The sequence below is a fragment of the Panthera tigris genome, chromosome C2 (genome assembly GCF_018350195.1).
Source record: "Panthera tigris isolate Pti1 chromosome C2, P.tigris_Pti1_mat1.1, whole genome shotgun sequence".
In the NCBI taxonomy this organism is placed as follows: domain Eukaryota; kingdom Metazoa; phylum Chordata; class Mammalia; order Carnivora; family Felidae; genus Panthera; species Panthera tigris.
The window spans coordinates 97,395,699-97,414,645 of NC_056668.1; the positions used below are offsets into that span (position 1 = coordinate 97,395,699).

The 18,947-nt window shown below is 37.7% G+C and overlaps 1 protein-coding gene across 1 annotated transcript in view; it reads left to right on the forward strand.

The window, feature by feature from the left end:
* The first annotated feature begins 265 nt into the window (after positions 1-265).
* The window catches only part of SERPINI2 (serpin family I member 2), a 31,141-nt gene continuing 12,459 nt past the window's right edge, over positions 266-18,947 (forward strand). Inside the window, exons 1-4 of the mRNA XM_007077056.1 lie at positions 266-512; positions 5,744-5,974; positions 7,383-7,577; positions 7,656-7,848. Coding sequence (XP_007077118.1) covers positions 266-512; positions 5,744-5,974; positions 7,383-7,577; positions 7,656-7,848 — 866 coding nt within the window. The remainder of the gene's footprint in view (positions 513-5,743; positions 5,975-7,382; positions 7,578-7,655; positions 7,849-18,947) is intronic.

Below are 18,947 nucleotides of genomic sequence, written 5' to 3' on the forward strand. Positions count from 1 at the left end.
GAATTATAATTTCTTCTTTGATTTTAGAAGACTGCCTTATGTTTTGGACTAGTTCTTGAAGGAATATAAAAATGCCATTTGCACATGCTTATTTCTCCTAATAGATGAGGCTTATTCTGCAAACTGGCATGAGAATCTCCTTGTAATAATGTTTGACTTAAGACAAAGAATTCTAATAGGAAGAAGGTTGTCAGTTGAGCTCACTATGGTCACCTCTGGTTATTTTGAAAAGTAATGAATTTTAAATTAATGCACAGAAGTCAAAATGGATAAGATCTTGTTGTGGAGTCTACTGTTGATTTGTTCTGGAAGTCAAGCCTCAAGACCCTTGGCTCAAAGAAATATCGAATTTGCAGTGGATCTTTATCAAGCTATTTGTTTATCTCATAAGGACAACATTATATTTTCCCCCCTTGGAACAACGTTGGTTCTTGGGATGGTACAACTGGGAGCAAAAGGAAATGCACAGAAGCAGATAAGACAAACGTTAAAACTTCAGGAAAACTCAACTGGTGAGATTCTTACATATAATTATTAAAATTTTTTTTAATGTTTATTTATTTTTGAGACAGAGACAGAGCATGAGTGGGGGAGGGGCAGAGAACGAGGGAGACACAGAATCCAAGGCAGGCTCCAGGCTCGGAGCTATCAGTGCAGAGCCCAATGCGGGGCTCAAACTCACAGACCAGGAGATCATGACCTGAGCTGAAGTTGGATGCTTAACCAACTGAGCCACCCAGGTGCCCCATTACATATGATTATTTATGCTGGATAAGATCTGGCCAAATTTTTTTTTTAAATTAGAAGTTCAGGGTGACACAACTTAAATCAATGGAAAATGTTATCAAAAGTGTAAAATTATAATAAAATGGAGAATTGTATACAATAATAATTTTAATTGTTTCCCAATGAAAATGTTACCAAAAGAATTTATTATTTTTAATACAGATATAAAGCTGTGAGTGTGACAGTATATTTTCTTCTGGTCTGGTTTAGCCAGATTTAATTAATTGAGATCGTGTTGTGTGCGTGAATGTGTGTATATGTATGGTCTTCTGTTTGTTTGTTTATATTTCCACTATCATGATGCTATGATCATTTTTCGCATCAGTTTCAGAATATGGTTCTTAATTGTTGCATATCATGGCCTCTTATGGAACTATCATTACTTACTTAACCCTTCTTCTTTAGGTTGTTTCCAGTATTTCTGTTATAAAAATGCTTCAACGAGCATCCTTACCCAGAAATCTTTGTGTGCATCTCTCATTACTTTGTTAGCTTTCTAAAGTTAGTTTTCTAAATAAAATTTAACTTTTTCACTTAACTGAGACCAAGAAAAAGTATTAATTTATACATTTAAAAAGCTTGTTTGGTTAATAGTTTTTAAAGAAAATCTGAAAAAAAAATTACATAAACCATCCAAGGCCTTTTGGCGTTTGAGGGGTTGCTGTCTTAGAGTCTCCCAAAGGCCTATCTGAGCTACTGTAGAGCTTTGGTGCTGGTGTCCTGTTTGAAAGGGCAGTTGTCCCTTTCTCGGGCTATCCTGTGTTCTCGATTTCCATAATAATTTTAATTTTAAACTTCCTCATCACTGTCAGATAATATGTCCTAAACATCAGAGCAAATTTCCAGATTTTTCGATTTGGAAATGTAATCACTATAACTATAACCAATTTCAGTATGTTTGCCTTAGAACAGAGCACTTAAATTTAGGAATTTGCCTTTCTGTTTTTACAAAGTCTCATTTGCTTCATTTTAAATAAAGGCAATTTTATGTAGAAAAGAAGTTGGTGATAGTGAAGTTAATTGCAAGAATTTTCCTTTGTGAATAATGTAAAATGAAGCCACTGTGTTCCAGATTTAGTCTTGACTGTCTAGATTAATTTCAGCAAATCCCATAAGAGAGTCGCAGAAGCATTTCGTCACTTGATACTGCTTTGAAAAGTAAAAATACATTTATAAAGATATGTAAAGTTGACTCTAAGATAAATTAGCAAAATTAGTGCCTCTGAAATCTAAATTACTCTAAATGGGTATATCTTGTAGAGAAACAGAAATGTTAACAACTCTGGATTGTGAATGTAATGCTAATCATAGCAATAATGATGATGACACTATCAAACATGTATATAGTGTAGCAGACACTTTTTTCTGTGCTTGATATCTGCTCTCCTACTTAATATTTACAGTTACTCTGTGAGGCAGACATAACCCTGCTGTTTAGATGAGGACATGGAAGCAAAGAAAGGTTAAAGTAGCTTGTCCAGAATAAATTCCAAAAATGATTCAGTAAGAGTTCTAGATCAGAAGAGCAATATATTATATTTTCCTTGGGAAAATATAGACGGGCAATTAAACATTAACATTATAACACATGTAACAAAATCTATCAAAATTGCTTTCTTTTTTTTCTTTAACTTTTTTAAATCTTTATTTATTTTTGAGAGAGAGACAGAGTGTGAGCAGGGGAGGAGCAGAGAGGGAGACACAGAATCTGAAGCAGGCTCCAGCCTCCGAGATATCAGCACAGAGCCCGACGCGGGGCTCAAACTCATGAATCGTGAGATCATGACCTGAGCCGAAGTCGGATACTCAACTGACTGAGCCACCCAGGCGCCCCTCAAAATTGCTATTATGCTTTGTGAAGGAGAGAGACACAGGGATACAGTTGGAAGGTTATTGCAAAAGGAAAAGGAAGATGAGCCAGAGAGAGAGAAAATATGAAAAAATAAACTCTGGAGAAAAAAAGGAGGAGAGAATTAAGGAACAAAGAAAAAGGAGACAGAGTTAAGGAAGGGAACAGAGTGGAAGAGAGCAAGGAAATGGAGAAGAGGCCCAGATGGTCTAAAGAAAGAAGAGCAAAGTTGTGTGAAGGGTGGAACAAGATATAAGATCACAAGGTGGTGCCTGGTAGGGCCACATTGGAACCCAAGAGGAACAGGAAAATCACTAGTAATGATCCTGTCTTCATTGAGCATTTTTACAAATGTACCTCATGGATTTCTTTGATTAATACTGATTTTTACTGTTACAGTAAAATATTATCTTGATTATTGAGTCTGCTGGCATCTCATTAAATTTCATGCTCAATATAAATGCCTCCTTGACTCATCTTGGTCCTGGCCCTGCCTTCCATTCCCAGTGGTTATCAAAAGTTACTACCTGTCATACTTGGCTGTTTTATGTTAACACCTGGCTTATTCTACAGATGGTCATACAATTCCTGGCATCCTATCCCCACAGGGCTCTCAGTGTCCTCAGTTTTCCTTCTTTCCCCCAATTGTCAAAACTTCTGCTCAGAATTTACCTTCTCTAGTCTACTGAGCATCTGATAATGCTCCATTTTGCTTTGCCTCTAACATGCTGCTTACTAATCAAAGACTAACTGGTGCTTGCTATTCTAACAGTGTTATGGAAAGGGGGTCAGCTTTGCATTCTGATCCCAGTTCCAAAACCAAATAATCTTGTGATTTGGCACCTCTCCAGTGACTGTACGTCTCTGGATTTTAGATTCCTCACTATAAAAAGAAGAGTTTTAATAAATGATTCATATGGACCTTTTGGCTAAAATAATCTATAATCCTATGACTGCCTTTGTTTTCATCTTTAGATCTCTCATATTTCACGCACAGTTGGCCTTTGGGCTCTTAATAGCAGGAGAAGTAAACATGTACTGAATTTTAGAACATTTTCTGGAGGACTAGTACAATCAAACCAAAAGTTATATTCACCCCATGGCCTATAGGTGTTCTATGACTCTGTTTTAGGAAATGAAATAAATTTATTCTCACTGCTTATTGGGAGCCATGTATACATATTCGTTTTGATCTGTGCTAGAAGAGGTTATTAATCTGAAATTAAATCAAATTTATAAGACAGATAACTTTATATTCTCCTCCAAACTTGTGCTACTTGATGACATTTTTCATTGACTTCTGAGTCCAGTGATTTATCAAAGGGAAACTGACTGTTTGTCACACAGTCTTGGACCTTAAGTACATGACATAAATCTATTTGCTCTGACAAATGAGTTGGAACTATTTTTTCTCCCCTTCCCCTCCCCCCCCCATTCCTTTAAAGATGTCCATAAATTACAAACTTCTGAAGATTGGTTTCAAATTCTGCCACTTCATTTCTGACCTTAATTAATTCTTTTGAAAAAACTCACATGCCTTAACTCAGAAAGTCTCTGTAGCTTGCCTTTATTGAGATATTTCCTCAGCTTCAAATAGCAAATGATTGCATCTAAAACCATTGCAGAAACCAGTTAAATAGATTAACTTTCATTCCTTCCTTATGTAAGAATTCTAGGATTGTAAAGACTTACTGAAATTCTTCTAATCCAACCTAAGGGAAGTAAGTTTTTAGGGCTAAGATTGTTTATATCTGTATCTATATCTCCAGAATGCAGCATCATGGAGTTTGAAACATAATGAAATATACCTCCCAGGGCCTGCGATATGGTTATGTGGGTTGTACCTGCGCAAGAGCAGGGGAGGACAAGGAGACAAGTGGGAATGGAAATGTAAGCTCCACTCAGCTAGACAAGATATGAGGCCACTGGGCTGAAACCCTCCTCCTCCCCCACCTGTGAGGGAAGCTGTTCTTATTTATACAAAGATGCCCATTGACTGCTAGCTCTCTGCTAAAGTGCGCAGACGCATCTCCCCCGGCCGCCATCACATTTCCAGTGGACAACTCAAGACAAGTTCTCAGTAAAACTTTTCTCTCTTTATTCAGTGGGTATCTTCTAGTGATGAACGATTTATATTTTCTTCAATAAAGATTAATTAGGCATACTCAACTTTTAAGTTATGAAAGTGGTATTTTTAGTATGTAACTCAAAATATAACAATGGCCCTGAAAGAAACTTTGATTTGAAATAGAGTTCCTAGACTTAATGATTGAATTCCAGGAGTAAGCCAGATAGGAATGAAAAACATTATATTTTTGGTAATGGATAGGAAGCCTCTGAACAAAGATCAAACCTGAATTCTCTCATAGGCACATGTATCTTCCCGACAATCCATGGTGGTCAGAATAATCCAACGGTAAATAAATAATAGGCCAACAGTGATTCTTAACTGACTCTACTGGACTCAGTTGACTAGTGGTGATAGTTGGAATGGTTAAGACTGGTACTGTTCATGTAGACAGTCACAGGATATACATTCATGAACCTGAAGAAATAGGCAATTCTGATTCTTGCACATCTCTAGAGATGATTACAGGGATTACCTCATAAATCTCAAAACTTGGACAGGTGCCATTGCTCATCTCTTATGAGAACTTTCTTAAGCTGAAATAAAAGCAATAATGAAAAGGATTGCTCATCACTGTCCTACCACCATCAGTATTCATTAGTATTCTCCTTCCATAAATATATCGCATGTTATGCAAAGAATGAGGTTCTAAAGATAAATTTCCAACAAGTAAGAATGAGCTAAATTTGACTATAAAAAGGGAATTTCCTTCAGCCTGTTTAAATGCACATTCTTGTTTTTGACACATTTCAAATTTACATGGACATTCTTTTTTTTTCTATATAAGAACTGAGTTCTTTATAAAATGCATATTGTATGAAGATAAATGCTTAAAATATTTATACTAACTTAGAAAGGATCGTTAGTTTTACCTAAGGGTGCAAAAAATGGTGATATGAATCAACACTTAGAAGTAAAGCTGAAAAGCTGTTGTTTTTATGTTGTTCAATATGTCAGTATACATTATAATTATTTTTTAGGAGAAGAATTTTCTGTGCTGGAGTCATTTTTCTCTGCCATCTCAGAGAAAAGGCAAGAATTTACATTTAATCTTGCCAATGCCCTCTACCTTCAAGAAGGATTCACAGTGAAAGAACAGTATCTCCATAGCAACAAGGAGTTTTTTCAGAGTGCCATAAAACTGGTGGATTTTCAAGATGCAAAGGCTTCTGCAGAGACAATAAGTACCTGGGTGGAAAGCAAAACAGATGGTAAAGTTTCCCATTTTCATAAAATCATTATTTGCCATTGTATTCATGGTTTTTAATATCCTAAAGTAAAGAATGGTTGAATATTTCCCTGTTAAACTGTGGCTCAGAGGAATCAAACCTCCCATTTTGCTTCCCTGTTATTCAAATTAATACTAAATTGTAAAACTGAGAGAAATTGTCAGCTGCTTTGAAAAGCATACAGATTTTTTCAGCGACACCTATTTAGAGAATTTTTAATGGAAAACTTTTAATAATAAGTTTTGTTTAAGCATAGGTTTTTAATCTACGGCCAAGTAATATCTTGGGCCAGGTAAAAATTAGATCTGTCGGCCTCAACTGCCTTCTTTCCCACATATACTGTAAATAATTAACACATCTCCGTTGGATGGGTTAATGTTTAATAATAAATGTGGATAACCCTATCATAAACATGGTAATCTAAACTTTAATCTCAATATAAGCTAGCAAAAATTCCTCAGGGATTATGGAGTGACATAGTAGAAAGAACACAAGCTTAAAGTCCTTCAGATCTGAGTTCAAATCCTAACCGGTTCTAAGCTATGCCCTATCTAAGATGAGGATACTATTAAAATATTTCAGGATTATTAGCAGGTTTGATAATGATGTATGAGAAATAACAAGCATATATCAGGCCTTGATTAACAGTAGTTTGTTTGTTCATTCATTCTGCTACCAAAAATTATGATGATATATGATGCTACCGTATTCTTGATAGGAAGCGTCATTCAGGGAGGCATGGTTCAAAATGTGAGATGGGTGTTTTGAGCAGCGTTCACAGGAAAGTCCCATTGATGGGACACAAAATGAATATCCCTAGACAGCTCCATGGCACTCATTCGTGCTTTTATCTCTTAACTGAAATAGTCACTGGACATAGAAATAGCAAACTGGTTGTTTAGAGGAAGAAAATCATACTAACAACTCCATTCTTGTCCCTTCCCAATGGTCAGTGGCTGTAGCCACAGGAATAGAAGGTTTGAGTGTACCATTGACTTATTAATTCTGATTGACCTGCTGGAGAAACTTGAAATAAAGTTTGTAAATCATCAATAAATATGCAGGAAGGGACATTCAGTTTTCATTCTTTCTGGCTGAAAAACGATTTACACAAACAAGCTCGCCGAAGAGAGTCCAATAGCAGGTCTGTCCAGGTTTGCCTAAGACAATCTCGTATCTCCGGGTTCCTAGTGAGATCTCATTTGTACCTGTTTCTAAGTGAAATAAGTAACAGTGCTCCTCTTTACTCTCAAAATTGCCAAGGCTAGATGATAAAGCACCCCGTTTATAATGACCTGCAAAAGAAATTTGTGCTTTAATTCTGTTTAAAGCATTCCACTGAGTCGCTCTTGCACATCTCTTTCTGCCTCCTCCTGCACCCACTTCACAGGGAAAATTAAAGACATGTTTTCCGGGGAAGAATTTGGCCCTCTGACTCGGCTCATCCTGGTGAATGCTGTTTATTTCAAGGGCGATTGGAAGCAGAAGTTCACAAAAGAGAACACACAGTTGATGAATTTTACTAAGAAAGATGGTGCAGCAGTCAAAGTTCCAATGATGAAGGCTCTTTTGCGAACAAAATATGGTGAGATGAGAAATCATGCTTTGAAGCATGATTTGGGGAATTGCCAAGAATATTTAATATTTTATTTCTCCGTTCCAGGCTATTTTTCTGACTCCTCCGTGAACTACCAGGTTTTGGAATTACCTTATAAAGGTGACGAGTTTAGTTTAATCATCATACTCCCTGCAGAAGATGTGAACATAGAAGAAATGGAAAAGCGCATGACTGCGCATCGAATCCTGAAATGGTTCTCTGAGATGCAAGAAGAGGAAGTGGAAATCAGCCTCCCTAGGTTGGTAACGTTATTTTATTATTCCAGCTCTTAGGTTTTCACTCATGGAGGAATTTGAATAGCTGGCTAAAAGATAACAAATATTTGAAAAGGCTATTGTCGAAAAGAAAAATGCATTTGGAAGTGTAGCTCCACTTTATGGAACTACTGTTCCATAAGCACTGTTCTGCCACGTGGGGGACTGAATTTAAGCACCCAGTATTCTCTGCAATAGATGAAGAGGTGTAAGTGTTCAAGCTAGAACATCAGGATAAAAAGGAATTTTTATTCTTTTTAGTATATAGACGTACCTTTCTCTAATCTCTTAATTGGAATGTTAAATATCTGTCTTCTGTTACATTTAAGGACGATGAAATCCCCCAACCACTCAATGTACCACAATTAAAAGATGTGTTACACCAGCTTTGACCACCGGTGCTCCAACAGTCATTGAATTTAAATAGAGTCCTATGGAGAGTTTTAGGTAGTTAATACAAAATGGAAATTGCAAAGGCTTATCTCAGGAAACAAGAATATAAACACTGATTTCGAAATATCATGCTTCTAGCCAACAGGAGAAACTTCAGAGTAAGTTATGCCCAAATAACTCAATTCACATTCTATCTCCACTTTTTAAAAGAGGCAGATGTCTAATAGATGATATTCTGTTCTTTCGTTTCTAAAATTTTCTGCAAACTCATCAAAGCCTGGATGGTCTGTGCACCCCTCTTCCAGGCCTTTTGCCACTTAAATGTCTTGGCTTTTCCTGCATTTTCCACTAAGCCGGGTTCCAGTCAGTCATTGTAATCATATTCGCAGATAATATTTTTTAATGCTTTTTGTTATTTTGTCTTTATTCTGCTCTGATTTCTCCCTAATCATCCTCAACCCCAAATCTACCCCAAAAGCCATTCCTGCTCCCCAACTATTAATTTTGTTAAGCAAAAACCCAGGAAGCAGTCCCTTCTGGCATCATTGAGGCTGGAGCTGGGGATTCCTTATTTCTCTTCAAAGAACTTCCTTTTTTAATACTCACACACACCACACCAAAATTTAACTTCTGTTCTGCAGGCGCTGCTTTATGTTGATTTCTCTTACTCTCAACATATGTCTCAACTTCCTGTTCCTTAAATAAAACATATCATTAGGCAAATCTGCATCCCTACCCTTCACCTCAAAATTCGTATACATCTTTGATAATCTTCTCTTCCTCTACCTTCCTTGTCATCCTGGAGAAAGAGGTACCCTATGCTTTTCTCACCCTTACTCTAGGTTCTTGATCCTAATATTATTTACTATTTCCTTTTTCTTGAAAAATCTTTCTTTCTTTAACCCCTGGGGCACTCCTCACTTCTGTTTATTTTTCTCTCCATTGTAAAATTGTGCTGTTCCCTGACCTACATTTGTTTTTCTCTCTATTCCCAGCTAATATTTACTAGAATTGTTTCTTCAGAATTTTCTTCTTCTTACTCTCTTTTATTTGTCCCTTTTTCTTCATGTCTCTAATATCTGAATTTCTCCACCAATCTCTCTTCTAATTCCCTAGCATCCCTGTATATCTCTACCTGGATGTGATTTAGTCTTTCAAAGAGTTTTGGGTGTTTTGTTTTTGTTTGTTTGCTTGTTTTGTTTTGTTTTTGCTCCTATTATGTGTGAAACATTGGAGATAAAGTGATGTGACAGTTTATCTTCTAATAACAGTTTGGGGGATTAACTTATTTATTTTCAAATTTATTTTTCTCTCTCTCTTTTTCCTTTGGAAAGATCACTGTTTGGGGCCAAAAACACTGAGTTTGAAAATTGTTCATGGCTTGTACTACAGTGGTGTCTTAGGAGAGTCATCAGCTGTCCTGAGTTGTGGTTTTATTAGTATGAAATTGGAATAATGACACTTGTAGCCAAGGTGGCCCCAGCATCATCAGCCTAGTTAACAAATGCCTAGGTAATAATGCATAAGTTTCAAACTCAGTTGGCAACAGCAAATACAGGCTTTTTTCAGAATTCCCTTCTCCAACATTTTAGGAATCTTCGTAAGAATGTTGCCCAGACGACAATTCCATCCAGGCTACTACATTCTGGACAGCAGACTCTTTGGTTTCATTATCAGCTTCTCCAAACTGGCCACACTTCTCATACAACTTCTCTCATAGTGTGACACAGACTTCTCTTTTGATTCCTCCAAGAAAAACAGTTATGGGTTTGAGTTATGTCCTTCCTGATTCATACGTTGAAGTCTTAACTTCCATTCCCCCCAAAATGTGTGACCTTGTTTGGTGACAGTCTTCACAGAGGTAATCAAGTTAAAGTGAAGTTATTAGTGTGGACCCTAATCCAGCACGGCTGGATTCCTTATAAAAAGGAGAAATTTGGATAGAGAGATACACAAGGCAGGAAGGCTACATGAAGAGACAGAAGGAGAAGATGGCCATCTACAGGCTGAGGAGAGAGGCCTAGAACAGACTTCTCCCTCATAGTCCTCAGAAAGAACCAATGCTACCCACACCTTAATTTTAGACCTCTACAATCATGAAACAATAAGTTTCTGTTGTTTAAGCCACCTACTTTGTGGTAATTTGTTGAGGTAGCCCTTGGCAAACTAATACAAGAACAACTTCAATGTTTAGCCAAATTTTACTGACAGCTTTATGTTAACAAAAGAGGCTTCTAAGGTGGAAAGTAATTTAAAAACCAGGTGTCAGGGAAGAGTGTTCTGGAGTCCAAGCCATGTCTTGTAACCAGGGAGTCTTCTCCTGTCCATTGCTGACCTTAGCCTACCGCTGTCATGGTACCAGAACCCACCCTCACCCAGAGTCTTTTTCATCTCCCTCCAACCCAGCATTTGGAGTCTTCCAACTTTTCCCAGCAGAAAGAAACACAGATTTTCTCCCATCTCTGAGGCCAGATTCCCAGTCATGATCAGAATAGACAACAGCAGATTCTGACCTTCAGTGGATACCTTTTCATACCATGTAGAATAAATTATACCCTCATCATTTCAAACTTCACTATTTCCATCCCACTGGTTCTATTTGCATAATGGAAATTTCATCGTGTTGCTTTTCCCAAACAAATAAACACTTCGTCTTAAACGTGAATGTAGATCTTTGGTGATATGAAAGCAGAAACATTAAATGGCAGTTGTACTCCCTCCCTTTTCTCAAATAAATTCCAGGCACCAAAGATTTTTAAAACATTTTTTTAAAGTTTCAATTATAGTACATCATTACATAATTATATTCATAACACAAAGTCTGGCAAATAGAAGATGTTAAATAAGTGATGACTATTTTTCTTTCTTTGTTAAGATCACTGCCAAGCCAGTACCAAAGTAGAAAGTCTTCTCTGACTTCTCAGTCTCTCTTACGCCTGTCCCCTCTGTCTGGCAGGCCCTTCTCCATGGTATCTACCCAGGGAATTCTCATTCATCCTTCATCTTCCCCTCACAATCAACTCTTCGGTGTACATTTCCCCAACATGCTCACTTAGACTCAACCATCCCTTATCTTTATTTCTAGAACATTTTATACAAATTTACATTATAACACTTATTACATTACATTTCCATCTCTTGCTCACATTCTTGTGTATCCTATTAAAATGTGAGCTCTGGAACAGGAGATTATGTCTCCGTCATTTTGGTTTCCACAGTCCTTGGAGCATTTCATAGTATATAGTATGTGCTAAATGAATATTGTTGAATTAATTTATATAAATAATTTCAAAGAAACCAATTCTATGTTATTTCCCTTTATCTAATTTTAAATACCTCAAAACCAGAATTCAACTTTCCAATTACACTTTAATTCATTCCCTGTGAGGATCCTGTTGAAACTTTCCCATATGTGCAGCATAATGAAAGATAGAACATCAACCATTTTCTTGGAAACCTCTCTAGAGAAATAAAATGAGTGTTTTAAATTCACAATATTGAAAATTTTGTTATTAATTATTCCATCACATTAATACAACATTATATTTAAAATATGTTCACTTTTGGGGCGCCCGGGTGCTCAGTGGGTTGAGTGTCCGACTTCAGCTCAGGTCACAATCTCACAGTTTGTGAGTTCGAGCCCCACGTCGGGCTCTGTGCTGACAGCTCGGAGCTCGGAGCCTGGAGCCTACTTCTGATTCTGTGTCTCCCTCTCTCTCTGCCCCATCCCCACTCATGCTCTCTCTCTGTCTTAAAGATAAATAAAACATTTAAAAAAATCTTAAATGCATTCACTTTTCACAAAAGGATGAGACTTCTGATTGATTAAAGGAATGATTTGATTATTTGTTAAGTTCACAAACAATTTTAGTCCATGAGGGCACATTTATTGAATTAAGTTTCCTGAGCACTAAGATCATGGATTGGAAGTTCTGACATACATTTTCTCCCAAATGAATAATTTCCTCACAACAGAAAAAATACCCACTTAAAATCCGTGTTCAGTACAGAGAGGGAAAACCATATAGGCTGAGTAAATACTTTAGGGTGGACTGACAATTTTAGATTTTGTTACTCAGTGCCATGGTTCTTTTGTATCTGGATGAATCCATTATGCTTTCAAATTGGTAACTAAAGACTTTAGTAAAACTGAATAGTTTAATCAGCTGTATTAGTTTCCTAGGGCTGTTGTAACAAATGACCACAAACTAGGTGGCTTAAAACAACAGAAATTCATTCTCTCACAGCTCTGGAGACTAGACGTCCAAAATCAAGGTGTCAGCAAAGCCACCCTCCCCGAGACTGTGTAGAATCCTTTCTTTTTCTTTCTTTAAGAAAAATTTTTTTTTTACATTTATTTATTTTTGAGAGACAGAGAACAAGTGGGGGAGGGGCAGAGAGAGAATGAGACACAGATTCCAAAGCAGGCTCTAGGCTGTGAGCTGTCAGCACAGAGCCTGACGCTGGGCTCGAATCACAAACTGTGAGATCATGACCTGAGCTGAAGTTGGACTCTTAACTGACTGAGCCACCCAGGCACCCCTGTGTGGAATCCTTTCTTGCCTCTCTGCCCAGTTTCTGGTGGTGATCCAGAATCTTTGGTGTTCCTCTGCTGATAGATGCACCATTCCAATCTTTGCCTCTATTGTCATATGCCATCTCTCTTCACATGGCATTCTCCTTTCTAATAAGGACACTAATCATATTGGATTAAGGGCCCGCTCTATTCCATTAGGACCTTGACCTAACTAATTGTATCTGCAATGACCCTGTTTCTAAGTAAGGTCACACTATGAGGTACTGAGAGATAGGACTTTAACATATGAATGGGGGAAGGCACAGTTCAATCCATTACACCAACTATGCTAAGTTCTGTTAATGTAAAACAAAATAAAAGCCTCTTTGGTGGCAAAATTTAGTAAATGCCAACAAGAGAAAAATTAATCGTAAGAATGCTTGTATATTAGTAACACTAGGAAGGAACATGTGAATGACTATTTAGATTATAGTTACTATTTAAGAAACATTTCTTTTCCTTTAATGTATGACTAGTTTAGAATCAAGGTTAATAAGATATAGACTAAAAATGCTAGAGTGCTTTCTAGTGTTTATTATTTGTAACATACCAGATATCTAGTTTTAGAATTACCCCATGTTGGATAGCAGCTAAAATAATCATGTTACTTTGTCTAAATGTATACGGGATCCTGAAAACATGATAGCAGTCAAAATTCCTCAGATTAAAGAGTCTGACACACACTTTCTATATATCAGATCTTCTCTATATAAGAAACATTCTGAGAACATGTTCTTATGATTATGTGTATGGGCAAAAGTGATTATTTATACATGCAAATAAGGTAAATGAAGAAGTAACTTTCATTTATATAGCATTTTAACTTTGTAGGACATTTAAAGTAGTTTTTTAAATTTATTTATTTATTTTGAGAGAGACAGAGACAGAGACAGTGCAAGCAGGGGAGGGGAAGAGAAAGAGAAAGAGAGAGAGCGAGAGCGCGCGCGCGCGAGAGAGAGAGCGCGAATGAATGAGAATTCTTAGCAAATTCCACAAAGCCAGTGCAGAGCCCTATGCAGGGCTCAAACTCAGGAAATTGTGAGATCATGACCTGAGCTGAAACCAAGTGTCGCATGCTCAAACAACTAAGCCACTCAGGTGCCCCTAATTTAAAGTATTTTAATACTAAATGTTGTGGTTCTACAGTCTGACTTGGTTACATCTTGCATTTTACAGAGAAGGAAACTGAGTCACTCAAAAAATAAATTGATCAACATCCAACTAAGTGTTGGGAGACAGAATTAGCTCTTAGGACTACTGTCTTACAGCCTTATGGTTTTATTGGTTCGCTACTTCCTAGAAATTTTATCTCCTGTTCAAAAGCAGATTGATTGGGACCCCACTATGGACAAGGAACTGGAAAAGATGCACAGTGATGGACATGTTCCCCACTGATAAGATGGTTACCACTTAGATGGAGTGCGCAAGATTTGTACAAGAAATTTACTACAATATACAGCAGTACACAGTAAATATTAAAAGAAAGGTCCAATCAGTAAGCACTAAGGGATTCATGAAAAAGAGAGAGAGAGAGAGAGAGAGGGGTGGGGGGGGGGGGAAGGGAGCACCAGAAACTGGAGTTATAAAAAAAGGCTTTATGGAAAGGGAAGAACTTGAACTGGGCTTTAAAAGAATTGAGGGGGGGCGCCTGGGTGGCTCAGTCGGTTAAGCGGCTGACTTCAGCTCAGGTCATGATCTCGCGGTCCGTGAGTTTGAGCCCCGCGTCGGGCTCTGTGCTGACAGCTCAGAGCCTGGAGCCTGTTTCAGATTCTGTGTCTCCCTCTCTCTGACCCTCCCCCGTTCATGCTCTCTCTCTGTCTCAAAAATAAACGTTAAAAAAAAATTAAAAAAAAAAAAAAAAGAATTGAGGGGCACCTGGGTGGCTCAGTCAGCTAAATGTCCGACTCTTGACTTTGGCTCGGGTCATGATGTCACAGTTCATGGGTTCGAGCCCTGCATCAGGCTCTGTGCTGTCAGCACAGATTCTCTCCCTCTCTCTCTGACCCACCCTCACTTGCACGCACACTCTCTCTCTGTCCCCCCACCTCAAAAAAACTTCAAAAAAAAGAAGAAGAATCAAGAGGGTTAAGTCCCATATGGAAAGGGGAATTATTGAAAATTTCCAAGTAGGATAGTGGAATGATGAAGGCAGTGTTTTAGAGAGAAGTATGTGGTAGTCACAATGCCTTTGTTCATGCTGGATAACTTGTCTGAACCCCTTCCCTATTTCCCACTGTCATCCCCATGTTTCTGGATAACTTCTATTGGTCCTTAAAACCAAGTTTGGGTTTTAGAAAGCTTTTCTGATCTTTCCATTCAAGATAACACATCTTCCCATTTCCCTGCTGGGAAAACTTCTCCGAGTATCTCATGTTTATTGCTGCATAGCAGTTATATTAACATTATTATTTCACCTCCCTCACTGGACAATAAACTTCTTGAGGTCAGAGCTATGTATATTTCCTTTCTGTGACCTCAGCACAAAGCGTGCATCTGAAAACAGTAGTTGTTCAATGAACTTTTATTGCTTTAATCTGAAGAGTAGTGACATTCAAGATGTGTTAGAGAGGGAAAGGCTGAAGCCCAAAAGATTAGTTAAGAAACCACTGCAATTATACGTGGCACAAAGTAGTGAGTATTTAAAGGGCGCAGACTCATTGGGAATAGCAAAGAACTGGTGACGTAGAAAGACATTTGGTGGAGTATTGACTAATGAGATCTGGGTTAAGAAGAAATAGATTGATTTGAGGTTCTAAGTTTGACTTACCAGGAAAATGAGAAGACTGATTTCTTATTGTTTTGTGGCAGTCCTTAGCTGGGCACCTTGGACTTCTAGAGAGTTCTGTGGTAGACTTCTGAGAGTCCTTGAAGCCCTTGACACTATTAGCAAATGTATGCATGGATCATCATACATCTGTTTTCTTTGGGGGAGGCTTCATAGTTGTCAATGAGTTTTCGGTGTTCTGGGTCTTTAAACTTGTTAAATACTACAGTTCTCTTCAAGAGTATAGTAATAACTAAATAACCTCTTTGTGAGAAGTATCATTCTTCAAAAATATTGACTGATGTGGCATCTCACAGTATCTTTAGCAACTGTTGAGACGAGATCATGGCAAATAGAATATAATACTGAAGACCAAGAGCTTTGCCACCTTTTTACTGTGTAACTTTAATGAACTTTCCTAAGATGTTTCTTTAAATGTTAAATGGGACAATGATAATACACGCCTCACAGAGTTACTTTGCAGGTTACATGAAATCCTGTTTATAATGTTTTTAGTATTCAGTATTATCTATTATTATTTTTATTATTATTCTCACTCATTTTAATACATATCAAACATCCCTTGGAGTGCCAACACTGTCCTAGATGCTGCCTTGCTTTACCTCATCTCATTTAATCCCCCAAATAAATTTGATAAATATCAATTTTTATATGCACATTACAGATGAGGTACAGACAGGTGAATGCTTGCCCGTGGTTACACAGCTAATACATGGCAGAGCCAACCTTGTGAAAGTCAGAAAACAGGTGTAATGTAGGCAAGCATGAGGGAGAGCACAGAACAGAGCAAGTGTCCGTGATACAATGAGCAGCATGAGCTGTAGAGAGGCAGTGCCCAGGAGATAACACCTTCCACAGGACATGAAGTATGTTCTTACTGGGCTAGAAATCGGTCCCAGCTTTGGCCAGCTTTGGATCTCCAAACAGGTGAATGTGAGCTATATGGGTGAAAGTGATCTCAGGGTAAATGAAGCTGAATATGAGAATAGAAATGTCATGATTAACTGCAGTAGTGATTACAAAATGTTCACTTACTTTAACCTTTTGGACACTGATACCAATTGGAATCTTGACTTTACATTAAACAGTGTCCACATATGTCTTGTATGTGACAGAAGGCATTTTTAGTTCAGTCCTTGAGATTAACGGAGTATTTCATACATAGACACACACAGACACAGACACATAGATACACACACACACACACACACACACACACACAAATATACTTCAGGTGATTGGTTAGAAAGTGACCAGAAACTGCCATGTACTTATACAATAATCTAGGCCCACTACTGTCCAAGAGTGGGATTTCAAATGTTGAGGATAGGGACCCCAAGGGAGACCCATCCAAGGCTTTGTGTCAATAACCAAGAGTGCTAAAGGGTGAGGAAGGGACAACACCAATGCACACTAGGGCCTGCAGACCAGGAGTGGATCCATCTTAAAACGGAAATGCTAATTTTTTTTCCTTCATTTTCTGCACCTGTTACCTATGTTAAACCGCTTCAAGCCCAGTGCTCCTGCCTGGCAGTAACTGTTGGCTTTTAAGCAAATAGATAATGTTTACATCTGCTGAAATATTCATTTCGTGATTACTTAATTGTTAATTGTCTATCCAGTCTTTTTGCTGCTTCTTCTTTTTTTTTTTCTTTAGATGCATCTTTTGACAATTTTAGATGAGGGTCAAGGAAAAGGGGAAATGAACCACATCTAAAATAAATATTAAGACTCACAAAATTTGGAAGAGGTACATAATGAATGCTGTATCTATATTGATTGAGATTATGACTTCAAATTATATTTTGATGAGAAGGCAACGTGGGTTAGCACATTAACTTTGATTTGGAATGGACCTGAATTTGAATCCCAGCTCTGTGTCCTATCTTGAACCCGAGCCTGGAAATCCTCCTCCTCTGTCCTCCACTTTCTTAATTAATGGGAATACTAACTTTCTCAGGTTTTTGTGAAGATTAAAAACTATAATCTATATTAAGTGTCTAACACATGGAAGTGCTACTTCACACCTGGCTATTCGTGGCTCCAGTAATTATGGCTAATTAGAAATTGGCTGTAGATTATACTTTTATTAAATGGTTGAATGAGTTTCTATTGCTGTAGGTTTCATTGGGCTATATTACAGGTAGGACTGTAGCTTAAATGACTCTCCACTGATAATTAGGCGTTATTAAAAGTTGTAATAAGTCTTGCAGTATTCTTGTCATTATCCTAAAACTATTATACTAAAAATAGCCTTTTTTTAGGTGAAGCAGAACATTTAGTTTCCACCTTTTAGATGCCTATCCTCCATTTAGTTGTCAAAAAGAATGTGGTAATAAAAACAGAAAAAAAAAAAATGAAGACTTCAAACCCATCATGTTGCCTATTATCTTTCTTAGCTGGAACTGAAAAGAAAGAAGCTGATTTTAAATCACTATCGGTAGATTTTAATGCCCATGTTGTACCCCATACTCAGGGCTCTGAATAAGTTAATATTTTCCAAAAAGTATATAATATTTTACCAAGATATAATTCAGGCCCGGTAAATTTCTGACATATCATGTTCATTGTTTTCAAGAATTATAATTAAAAAGACTGCTGAATATTTGGCAACTGAAACAATGATCTAATTGGACTGACTGCTCAAGCTAATTTCTAGCTCCTGGTATGGGCCTACCTATTAGTTAAGCAAGGATTCCATCCTTGACCAGCCTTGTCTGTATCCAAACTGGACAGCACAGGGGCAAATGCCCATCAGTTCACAGACTGAGCTCCTCAGGCAGGACTTGCTCTGGAATCTCACTGATGTAAGACATATACAGAACTTCCTGTTTTTTTCTTTCATGAAGTTTCCAACCTGGTTTTAAAAGGCACATCGATGCTTCTGGCATCTGTAAAGTCGGTAAGTACTAGCTTTTCTTTTTGCTTCCTTTTTAGTGAAATGGTAAAGTGAGGCTCAGTGTTCTGTTAGCTTGGAATCACAGATCAGCCTGAGAGACTCTTTGAGAGTCTCTGGTTAAGGTCTTCACGTCAGGCAAAGTGAGGTTGGAAGACTTGAGTGGAAGCTCGGGTCCTAACTTCGGGCCCTGCATTGGAAGAAGTGGCCAGCAATTTGTTTCCTCCTATAATTTTTATCTTTAGTTTCCTTTCTCTGTTTTACCCCTTTCACAGGACCTGTTGGGAAGACATTAGGTGTGTCCATAAAGTGAAGGAAGTCACATCAGCTGTGACAATAGATGGGAAGAACAATAGATTATTAATGCCTCTCTGTACTTCAGTAGCCAACAGTCTTCTCCAAGGGCTGTTGGTTCCTGCTCCCTTTCCACAGG